The sequence below is a fragment of the Notamacropus eugenii genome, chromosome 1, assembly GCF_028372415.1.
Source record: "Notamacropus eugenii isolate mMacEug1 chromosome 1, mMacEug1.pri_v2, whole genome shotgun sequence".
NCBI classification, from domain to species: Eukaryota; Metazoa; Chordata; class Mammalia; order Diprotodontia; family Macropodidae; genus Notamacropus; species Notamacropus eugenii.
The window spans coordinates 577,514,608-577,526,623 of record NC_092872.1 but is presented as its reverse complement, the minus strand read 5'-3'; the positions used below and the strand labels follow the sequence as shown (position 1 = coordinate 577,526,623).

Below are 12,016 nucleotides of genomic sequence, written 5' to 3'. Positions count from 1 at the left end.
GTTTATAGGCTGGAGAAAAATTGGACCATGCTGTGTGTGCTGCTTTTTGCCAGTTGTCCCTCCCATGTGGAGCATCTGCTGTGTGTCATTTTCTGGGCTATAGTTTTGGTGCATTGCAGAGCTTTGCATCCTCTCCACTGGTATTCTCTCTCTCTCTCTCTCTCTCTCTTCCTTCCTCTCTTCCCTCCCCTTTCCCTCTCTTTTCTCCTCCTCTCCCCTCTCTCTCTCTCCCCCTCTTCCACTCCTTGTCTATTTATTCTCCCTCTCTCTCCTCCTATTAACCTTTGGCCTTCCAGTTTAGTTTTTTCCTTTATTAGCCATTTGGGTAATTGCTGTTTTGGCTTTTGGATGCCCTACAAAGAAAAGGAGGGGTACGTGTGTGAGCATGTGCACAAATACTGTTTCATGTATCATAAAATAGCCATCAATTGGATGTAATAAGGAAAGGGTTGGGATCTTTTTGTAATTAGTTAATTAAAAAAAGGAACTGACTTTAAATGACATTTAAATGACTGTCTTCAGTGTTTCATTTAAGGTGGGGTGGTATTGATGATTATTTGGGTTAGGATAATTTGTTGTCAGATTCCTTACTTAGCTTTCTGAGTGTCAGGGCATGACCACATTCAAGTCGCTCTATTTTTCCCTAGTTAAAATAGCTCCTATGAAAAGAAATATTGATCCATCTAATACTTTTAGAAAGGTAACCTGATAAATCTGGCTTTGCCAATACAGCCAGTTCTTGATTATGCATGATGGAGGAGAGCAAACATGGCCAAATGAATCCACCTGTAATCCCCAGATCTCATTATCTGCCAGTTGCCACCTCATCTCTTTCAAAACTTGAACCAAAACTGGCAAGGAGAGAACTCTAGAAGTGCTAACAAGAAATAAACTGGCAGGTAATAAATAACAAAGCAAAGAATCTTAGAATTTTGGAGCCTGGAAGAATCATGGGGCTTATTTACTGTTTCATCATAACGATGTGGAAAACTTGAGTTGCAAGTTGCCTCCAGTGACTCAGCTAAGTGTGAGAGATCAGGGCATTCAGATGCACAACTCCCTCAGCTTTTGTGTTCTGTTCATTTTACCATGCTGCTTTCTCAAATCCTAAATAATTAAGAATGTGTGCAGGTCGATGGCACAGTGGATAGAGTGCTGGGCCTGCAGTCAGGAAGACCTAAATTCAAATCTATCCTCAGACACTTACTGTGTGACCTTGGGCAAGTCACTTAACCCTGTTTGCCTCAGTTTCCTCATCTGTAAAATGAGCTGGAGAAGGAAATGGCAGAACACTCTGGTATCTTTGCCAAGAAAACCCTAATTGGGATCAGACATGACTACTTGACTATATAATTAATTGACTATACAATAATTTAAAGATTTGAAAGCTGATATATACTGAATATTGTTGAAATGGCTTTTACCATTTTTAGTATTTGACATCTCTACAAGGTGTCACAGAGTGTAACTACCATCAGGCCACTCTACTCCATGCCTTCTGTAACTTCAGGAGGGTCACCCACCATCTTGTACCTGGGAGATCATTAAATCTAAACATTGTTTCAGTAATAGTCTACCAGCAGAATATACCCAAATATCATACTTAAATATCATACTCTTCCCTAACAGAAAAAGAAAGTCAAGAAAGCTGAAGTATTTGGTCCTAGATTACTTTTTTATTTTTTCAAATTAGGAGGCATAATATATTTCTGAAGGACAGTAGCACACTCATCACAAAGCATATTCAAATATAAGTTTATATGCTAAAATTCATGCTATTCAAGTTTCAATAGCATCCTAGAAAACAATAAGGACATTTCCAACCATGTAAATACAGAGTGAACAGCAAACTCTACTAACTCTCTTTGGGTAAATTATACTTTCTGGTGGCAGCATATGTCAAGACTAGGTAGTATGAATGCATGTATATTAAAGCTACCCTCTGCTGTGAAATGCTGTACCACTGCTCCCTGAGTGATCATCCTCTCTGGGTACCACTGAATTTCTCCGCTATTTTCTGTAGTTCCATGTCCATTGCAGCCAAGTTTTCTAGTTCCTTCTCCTGTAAGAAAAAATTAGAAAGAGGATTTAGACCAAGAAACAGGAGATTTAAACAGAAGTTTAGCTCTAGGTTTGAGATGTATGGGTTAAATAAAAGTAAGCAGGCTTCTGCTTGCCACCTCTACCCCTTCTAGCATAAAAGCTTAAAACTTTACAGATGGAGAGACTTTAGAAATAAATGAGCCTATCTGCCATTTTACAAATGAAAAAACTGGTGCTCAGAGAGTTGGTAACTTCCCTAAAGTCACACAGTAAGTAGTGACAATCTTCTGATTCATTATTCACTGCCCTTTCCAGCACTCTACACTTTCATGTTCCTTGAAAAGAGCTACAAGTTTTAGCTCTTCTTTTGTGAGATAGATTTGACCTTCTGGGATTGGGGGAATGGATACAAAAATACCCTGGGAGCTGGGTCCTTAATTTGGAATCCATGAACTTTAAAAAATATTTTTATTAATTCTTTAAATATAATTGCTTTTCTTCATAATCCTCCATATTTTATTTTATGAATTTTAAAACATGATTGTGAGAAAGTGTTCATAGGCTTCATTAGACTGCCAGAGGGGTCCATGACACAACAAAGATTCAGAAGCCATGCACTAGGGATTTCTTCCAATCTTCTGATTGTATGAAGAGGATGATATATTTCAAAAGTACTCTGTCTAATGCCATTCTGTGGGAGTTGACTTTGGGCCTTCACTTTTCTCCAACTGGGGCCTGAAAGAACCTGAGAAAACTTAGGGAAAGTTAGATATAGTGCTCCAAATAGTTATAAAATAGTAACATGGTGAATGCAAATACTGACACCCTCAGGATTTCCTCTTTTTTTTCTCTACTTGGTAACGTGGTGAAGATGGTAGCTATGAAGTTCCAACCAGCTGTTTGGAAGATGATTTATACAAGTTAAAATGTGTTAAGTTTGAGGAGAGAGAAAAATGAAGAATCATACCTTGAAAAAGTGGAAAATTCTCTGTAATGAGTAAATAAAACCTGAAGAAATGGTTTCCAAATTTCTATTGGCAAGATAGCTTTGTGACAGAATATTTCACTACCCTTTCCTCCACCACATATTTCTTAATTTACACAAATTTCCCATGGTCATTGTTTCTCTAACTTGAAAACATTTTCATTCCTACTTACGCTATACCCTTAGTAAGCACTAGTCTTTAAAGGGCCACATTTGGTACATGAGGATCCCACAGACCCCCATTATGAGTGGCAAGTGTCCCTAAAAGTCCATTCCATCATATGGTTTGGTGGGTACTTGCAGAAATTACTCTTAGCAAAGGGGAGAATATAGAGCCAGTGGTTTAGATTACTTTTTCCTAAGGTCTTTGAAATCCCACGTAATTTTAATACCCAGGGACAGCATGGAGTAGTGTATTAAGAACTGTCATCACAATCAGGAAGATCTGGTTCAAGTCTTCCCTCTGACGGGCTGACTGTGTGATTCAACCTTTCAATGCTACAGATCATTTGGCCATCATTTGGAAAGCACTTGCCAATGAGCATTGCCATTGTTCCTTCTACCTGCAGCAATGAAAATAGACATCTGGATCCACTCCCACTCCCACCCCTCAAATCTGACAAGCTGCCAGACTTACTTAGGGACATTGTGACTTTTGTCCATTTTACGTGAATCAATAAGGAAAAGGTGCATTGCTTAGGTAGGAAGCAATAGCTTTGGTAAAAATGATCTCCACAAATTTGAAATTCTACTTAGCTATAGTTTCCTTTGTCTTCCACAAGAACTATTAGCTGGAAACCAAACACATTCTTTCATAATCTGTGTCTCCTTTAGGACTGGAGGCATTAATGAATGGTAAAATGAACAAGAATCAACGAATAGAAGAAAGGTGATAATGCAAATAAGGGCCTTGTTTCTTAGCTATGCCCTCCCCTTCCCTCCCTTCACCCACACATACACTAGATAATCAAACCTAGGAGGAAACTATGCTCCATTAGGAGAGGCAAGTTCCCTCTGTAATTTTTCTTCCCTTTAACTTCCCCCATTTGCTAATATCAGATATTCTTGGACTCATGTGTGATTAAACATTGACTAAGGTTTTCAAATAAAATTCAAAGGCCATACCTCTTCCTCTGTCAGAGGTCTCTGACCGAGGCCACCATTCTCATTCCTGACCATCTTGTCTTTTCTCATGTCTGCATCAGAGTTATAGAATTCTGGAAACTCATCAGACTTCTTCCTGTAATTGAGAAGCTGGGCAAGTTCATCAACTCTGTCATATTGCTTTTTCAGATCATATTTGGGGATGCTGATGAGATTTCTCTTCTCATTATGCTCCTGATTCATGTCTTCTACAAATGACTTTTTGTCCCACCAAGCATAATCATTGTAGTCAGGGAAGAAAGTCTTTTCATTCCGGCTAGATCTGTTTTCCTCTTCATTCTTGGGAAACTGATCACTTGTTCTGTCCTTTTCCTCCAAATGTCTGTTCTTCCACTGGAGGGGTTCATAATAAGGACTGTATGGAGTCCCCAATCTCTTCATCTTCTCTTCTGCATGATGGACATTAAACTCTTTTTCTGGAAACCTTGTTTCCTCTCTATTATTTTCACTATCTTCATCTTCTCTCTGCTGCCACTTTCCTATATCACCTTCCTCACTATCTCTCTTATCATGGTCCAAATAGCTTCGGTCTTGCTCTGTCTTTCCCCTAGGATGCCTCCTTTCATTGTCCATGTTGCTTTCTTTTGCAAAGTGTTGTCTTTCTTCGGAATACCTTTTATCATCTCTAGTTCCATGAGTGGAATGAACCCCTGGTTCTTGTTCCCTGTCTCCATGATGGCGGCTCTTGTCCTCATCAAAGTGTCTCCCTTCTTCACTTTCTCCATCATAGTGATGTCCCACCTCTTCAGTTTGTCTGTCGTGATAGTTTCTTTTCTCTTCTTCCTGCATCTCCTCATTGTGATGTCTCTTATATCTGTCCTCTTCACTTGCCCTGTCACTGTATCTTTCTTCCTCAAGATCATCAAAACCATGGCTCCTGTGGTAACTGCCCTTCTCTTCATGATAACTTGGTTCCTCCTGTAGGTCTTCATAATTGGTTTTTTGGTGGCCCCTCTTGTCCCAGAAATGGTCCTTATCTTCATTTGATTCCTCAGACTCAAGTGTGTTTCTTCTTTCTTCAGAATGAGCTTTCCTGTCTTCAAAGGACCGATCCAGTCTATATCTCCTGTGATGGTGTCTAGGTTTCAGTCGACGTTTGGTCACTTCAGAGACTGAAGCCTCTTCACTTTCGTCTGATTCTTCCCTTCCGTGTTGATTTTTAGGCTCCCAGCCACGTTTCTCACTGCTATTACTTTCGCTGTCCTCCTCGCTCTCTTCGCTGCTTTTTTCTTGGCTATGTGTCTTCTTGGAATGCTCCACAGAGTATCTGTTATTTTTGACTGCAAACTCTTCATTGGTCTTATCTGTGGCTTGGTTTCTTTTGTCAAGAAAGGCATTTTGAACCTCCCCTGACTCTTCATAGAGAGCTTTCTCCCGACTTCCTTCTTCACTGTGATCATTTTTTTTATGTTTCTCAATTCCTCCTTCTACCCTTTTCTTTTCTTTCTCATTGCTGTTTTCAGCCTGGTACTTTCCAGCCTCTTTAAGACCTTGATCTTCATGAAGATGAAAGCTTGGTTGATACTTTATTCTTTCTTCCTTACCTTCTTCCTCCTGCTGAAGTTTTTCTGTGCCTTCTTCCATTTGCCTTTTAGATTCCTCTTCTGCTGGGCTTTCCTCCTCCAAACTCATGGGTACGTGATTTTCTCCATTAGTCGGGTCTCTTAATAACCTTACTGCAAACTTGGACTTTTCACTGTCATTTTCTGTTTCACCTTTGTCCTGTTGCCCACCTAAAATAAAAGTTTCAAAGAACACAGTTATAACTTATAATGTTTCAAACAATTCAAGAATTACTAATTTCCACATATCCTAAGGCTGCTGAGGTATAAACTGAAGTAGATGGCCTCTGAATACCTTTTTCTTTTTTCTTAATTTTTTTCACATTTATTTTTAACTTATAGATTAAAACAAACATTTCCATAGCACAGTATAATAAAATGATGATTGCACACAAAACTGCAGATCTATTACGTACAACTTGTTCATCCTTTTAAATATATAATGAAGTTATCCTGTAAATTTCTTTTTTCTTCCATCATATTCCATTTTATTAGCAGAAAGAATTAGATATTGATATTATATCAAAATTCAAATACAAAATAAGAAACATCTTAGAACTAGAGGGGATCAGCCTCTTTTTTAATAGATGAACATACTCAATCTCAGCAAAGTCAAATATATTAATACTTATATCTCTATTGGTGTGTCCCTATCATTGAGTCTCAGGATCATTCTTTATTGTACTCATCCTGATCCTAGGAATAGAAAGATTATTAAGTAAGATGGAAATATGATCACAGATCAACTAAATTTAATCAAGGCAAACAGTCAATTTGTATAATTCAAGTGCCACAATAAATCCCCTTCTCTACCCCCAAATGATCTATTTTGATAATCTATAATCACATCACTTAGGGCAATGAATTAATCTCTTCTTTTGTGCTATGTGGATAGTGCCTATGATTTAAGAAAGGCTGGGACATAATAACTGAGGAAGAGATAAGGAAACCCTCTGACAAAAAGAGACGTTGTTTAAAAATGTCCAGTGAAAGGTTACTTGCTACCTTGTAAAATAGTTTATTCAATTTTCATTGACTTCTAGTTGTTAGAAAGTCCTTTTTTTTTTTAAATTGAGCTGAAATTTGTGAAAGTAAAACTTTCACTTATAAGGCCTCACTTATATCTGATGGACCTAACAATAAGTCAAATCCCTGTTTCGTATGACAGCCTTTCAAATATTTGAAGACAGCTACTATACCCCTTTCTTCTAGGTCTTTTCTAAGCTAAATAGCACTAGTGTTTTCAGATCTTTCTCATGTGATCATTTCAAGACTCCTCATCATACTGGTCTTCTTCCTCTGGACATGTTCCAGTATATCAATATCCCTTTTATATGTGATGCCCAGAATTTAGCACAACACTCTAGATATCATGTGACAAACCTAGAGTAGAGTGGTACTATTATCTCCCTTATTCTGGAGACTGTACATAAACATGTTAACTTTTTTGGGCAAACTCAGCACACTATTGATTTAAAGTAGGCTTTTCATCAATTAAAATTCCTAAATATGTTTTGTACATACGGATATTAAATCACATTTCTCTCCAGTCTACCCTTGTCAATTTATTTGTTCAGCCTAAGTACAGGGCTTAAAAGTTAACCCTATTAAATGTCATCTTGTTAGAAATGATTCATTAAATCACCCTGTCCTTTTTGGAAAAAAAACAACAACAACAACAAACTCTCCATCATTCAATATATAAACTGCTCCCTCCAGGTTTTGTGGCATTTGTAAATTGGATACATCTGCCACATATCCTTTTCCAAATTGCTGATGAAAATGTTAAATGGTTCTAAGGTCAAGGATAGCAGGCCTCTTGGGTTGATACTAATTCATTAATCAACATTCTTTGGCTATTATTATTCAATTAGGTATGAATCTAGCGATCTGCTCTATCATGCAGCCTCTGTTTCTCCCTCTTCTCCCAAGGATCTCAATACCTCCTCAAATCTACATATGCTCTGTCCACAACATTGCATAATAATCTGACGAAAAGATAAAATACATTTAACCGGCTATCATTTTCCCTTAGTTGGTTCCTAATGGCTGCTGTTTCCCTCTCTATAGCGACGGGTGATATCGTTTACATTCTGAGCCACCAACCAAACATCTTAGCAAGAGTTAATCGCCAAAATATCTTTTCAGACATCCCACTGATCTCAGAACTGCTCAGGTAGGATGTGTTCCCATTCCTTAGCACACAAGCTGGCAAGATAATGACTGTTAGATTATATATTTTACAAGGCAATGGAAATTTCATCATTCCAATTATTCTTCTTTGCTGTAGATGACATTCAGCTGCAGTTGTAATGTGCTGCATTATCAGTTTCAGTTTTGTTGGGTTGGAAGTTTAGCATCATCACAGAGAACGGTAGGGTCCAGCTAGCTAAGAAGAAAACAATTAAGGAAGGAAAAGTAGTCATTCTCAAGATATAGGCAAATTTCAGAGTCGGAAAGGTTAGAAAATCCATAAAAGCAGCATTTTTTAGCAGGGGTGAATGGCAATCCTAGGGCAGAGCTTTTGTTTCATACTTTGTGCTGAGTATGGGTGTGAGTAACCTTTTATCATAACCAGAGGGAGGTTAAGGGCACACCTCAGCTTCCAAGTGAAACTTGCCTCTAAATGAAGCAAGAACATTTTCTATAATTAACTTAATGCAAAAGATGTTTTCTTTTGAATTTTTCTCCAGTTAATTAGGTTCTTGTTTGAAGAAAGTGTCCAAATTGTAATACTCTGCTAAATTTAGCTGTAAGCCACAGCAGATGATAATGAATGAAGGCTGCAATCCCAGCTGACAGGCTTAGGAATCTTCCTGTGGGGAGTGAAATACTGAGTTGTGACAAGTTCCACATTATCCTAATCTCAAAGTCACTAGAACAACCAAAAAAGCCATCCAATGTGTAAGCATTATGGGGTAGTGGAAATAGGATTGGATATGGAGTCAGGAGATCTGTGTTTGAACCCCAGCTCCAATCCTTACTAGCTATTTGTCTTTGGGAAAGGCACTTAACATCTGTAAGCCCCAGTTTATTCATCTGTAAAATGGGAATAATAATATTGGCCTTTTGATCCAAAGGACTGTTTTGATCAAAGTGCTTTATGAACCTTCAAATAGTATGTACATGTGAGTTATTATGTTAAATAAATTGGAGCATTACAGATATTAGTCAAAAGTTATTCTTTGCTATAGCAGGGATCCTTACTGTAGAATGTTTGGAAGATTGGGCTGAAAGATTTCTAAGATCCTTTCTAATTCCAAGACTCTCTAGTTTTAAAAATTCTAAATTTCTATGATTCTCACTTTCCTGAAGTTTTTGTTTTAATTCAAGGACTACATACTGGTTTCAAGAAGAGTTAATGGAGAATTGAAACAGGGAAAAGTAAAGAGAAAGACTGAGAGGAAGAAGACTAAGAAAGAAGAGCAGTGAATCCAAGGGAGATTTAAAAGCAAGTAACTCAAAAACAGGGATCAGCCATTTCTTTAGCATTCTAGTCAATGAAATCATTGGTGCTCTTTCAACAGAGAAGAAAGAAAGGAAGAGGAAAAAGAAAACATAGAAAAAGAAGATATTGTCTTATAAGGACCTCAAGTCAAAGCTGCATCATTTAATTATTAATGACTTTCTCTAGGGCTGTCTCATGGACCATGAGAACCCAGGCACTTGGTCACTGACTACTAGGGGTCTAGGTTCTAGAAAGCAGAGACTTTACTAAGGACTCATAAATAGTAATTCTTAGGGTGAATAAATGGAATTTATACTGACAAGTGAATGGCACGGAAGAGAGAAATGTGTTTATGTGTCTAGACTCTTGAAGACCATCCCATTGCTCTGTGCACATAGATATACACAGAGATCCACCCTTTCATAGTCTACTTCTTCTACAGAAGGAAGGAGAAGAAGAAAAGGATACAAAAAAAAAAAGAAAAGGAGATGTATGGAGAGGCAAGTCTTAGAGAGAAATTACAAATAATTACCTCTTGTGTCCTAAAAGTATCATGCACACCAGTGGAAGACAACCTCCAGGCTACTTTAGGTGTTTGGATAACACTGAGTTATTCTTTCAACAGATATTTAATGAGTATTTTTACTTGTTTTTAGAAGAGATTGAGGTATGATGTGCTGGAGGAAAGGAAAAATAAAAAGCTTCATTCCACTATTTCTAACTCAGGATTTTTTTAAGAGTAGAGAAGGATAAAAAAGCAACGAATCTTCTTGACTTGTTTTTATCTGTCATGATTTTTGTACACAGTTAAAAAAGCGCGCATGAGTTCGGAAAACACTTTAGTTGTATCTACTCTTATTAGGTCTTGCACTGTTTGTATTCGTTTAGATCACAATTAAAATTAAAACCATCATCAATGTCCTTGGCACCCCAGACAAAGAAATTAGCCCTATAAACATCCTTCTTCAAGCTGGAGTTGGAATCCACGTATACCTTTTCTATTCTAAAAGGGCACCCACTGAAAGAGACTTTTAAATGATCAGCACCATATGTAGGTCAAGTGGTTTTTACCATCAATATTAAAGTCACTAACATATAACTATGGCAAGTCAAGAGGAATATATTTAGAAGAATGGTTTATTTTTCAATCTTTTCTCCCAATCTGTCTTCTCTTATATTCTCCTCTATTCCTCCCTCCATTTCCAACTCATTTAAATATTGTTCTTAAAGAAGGTGTGTTGTTGGTTGAATATTGATTAAGATCAGTATCATCTGGGAAGTAGGTTTGTATTACTGTGTCATAGAGGTCTGACCTTGGCTATATCCAGTTTGATATATCTCCACCATATCTGGAAACTAAAGAAAAGAAAGATCGCAGGGTTAAATTTCATTTGGCTGACTTTCAAGTTTCTAGATAGTTAGCATACAATCTGGACTGATCAGATTTGATAAGCCTACCACATTGTCTCAAATCCAGTTCTCTCTATTTTTGGATGACTTGAGAGAAGCAAGGAGCACATTATATCGTAAGCTGGCTCTAACATTGAATATATGTATGTATGTATGTATGTATATAAGTATGTATGTATATAATAGCATACTGAATAAAAGTATGCCAGCATCCAACTTCAATTTAGAATGAATATAGCTGAATGCCAAGACAGACATCTTCAGTATTCCTCTTTTTCCCTTGCTTCTTGCCATATGCCTACAAACAAGCTCACCTTCCCTATCCAATAACAACAAAAGTTCTTTGACCTTTCTAACCAAGTCAAAGATCTCTCTCTATTCTTTTACTGCCCAACTTCTTGAAAAAATTTTCCCCTCTTCTTCACCTCCCACTCCTTAGTTCCTTGCAATCTAACTTTCACACCATGCTGCTAAAACTACTCTTTAAGAGATATCAATGACCTTCTAATCATCAAATCCAGTGAGCTTTAAAAAGTCCTCATCCTCCTTGACTTTTCTGCAGCATTTGATATATTAGATATTTCTGGGTATTCTATCCTCTCTGGCCTTTACAAACATCTCTCTCTCTCTCTCTCTCTCTCTCTCTCTCTCTCTCTCTCTCTCTCTCTCTCTCTCTCTCTCTCTCTCTCTCTCTCTCCTTTGCTAGTTTCTCATCTTTTTCCTGCCATTTATAGTAGATGTGCCAAAGTCTAGCTGAACAGGTAGGCAGAGTTTGGGGAGGAGGACCAAAGGGAAGGTGGCTCTAGTAGCTGCTGCTAAAAAACAAGGCATGAGGCTTATATAGTAATATTAACCTATAATCTTTCTTTTCCTCCTCCTCATTCCCACTACAAGACAAAAGTTTGGGATTCCCCTCCTTCCCCACCAACACTTAAAAAAAGTTTCTTAGGCAGTTCTTCCATGATTTGCTTCATCATATGCTTGATATTAATTTTAACCTAGTTTTACCTGTATGGGAATGAAAGAGAGAGAATGAAGGAAGAGACAGTAGGAAATGCCTCAGATCCTGTACCCACTGGTTGGCAGGCCCGAATGGGCATATATTCACTTACAGATGACCCTAAGGGCTTTGGTCCCTATAATAACAATGCATGCTACAAAGCACAGCTGGGTTTCACAGTAAAAGCAGAAAGCCTCCAGTGGACAATACCACACACGGACAATTTTCACTGCAAATGAGTGGCATTTTCAAAACTTGCTTGGCTTTGCTCCTGCTCTACTGTAGACTTGAGCACCAGTAACTCTCCTAACTGCTGTTAGGAAGGGCTGTAGGGAGAGGGATGGAGCGAGGGAGGGAGGAACGGGGGAGGAAGAGAGAGAGAGAGAGAGAGAGAGAGAGAGAGA

At 37.9% G+C, this 12,016-nt stretch overlaps 1 protein-coding gene across 2 annotated transcripts in view; it reads right to left on the bottom strand.

Annotated features, from left to right (window-relative positions):
* Nucleotides 1-1,654: 1,654 nt before the first annotated feature.
* Nucleotides 1,655-12,016, bottom strand: part of CHGB (chromogranin B) — a 191,186-nt gene continuing 180,824 nt past the window's right edge. For both annotated transcript variants that reach the window (XM_072634416.1, XM_072634417.1), the window contains 2 exons: nt 4,154-5,925; nt 1,655-2,062 (listed from right to left, as the gene is read on the bottom strand). In XM_072634416.1, the coding sequence (XP_072490517.1) occupies nt 1,979-2,062; nt 4,154-5,925 (1,856 nt within the window). In that variant the 3' untranslated portion in view covers nt 1,655-1,978. The remainder of the gene's footprint in view (nt 2,063-4,153; nt 5,926-12,016) is intronic.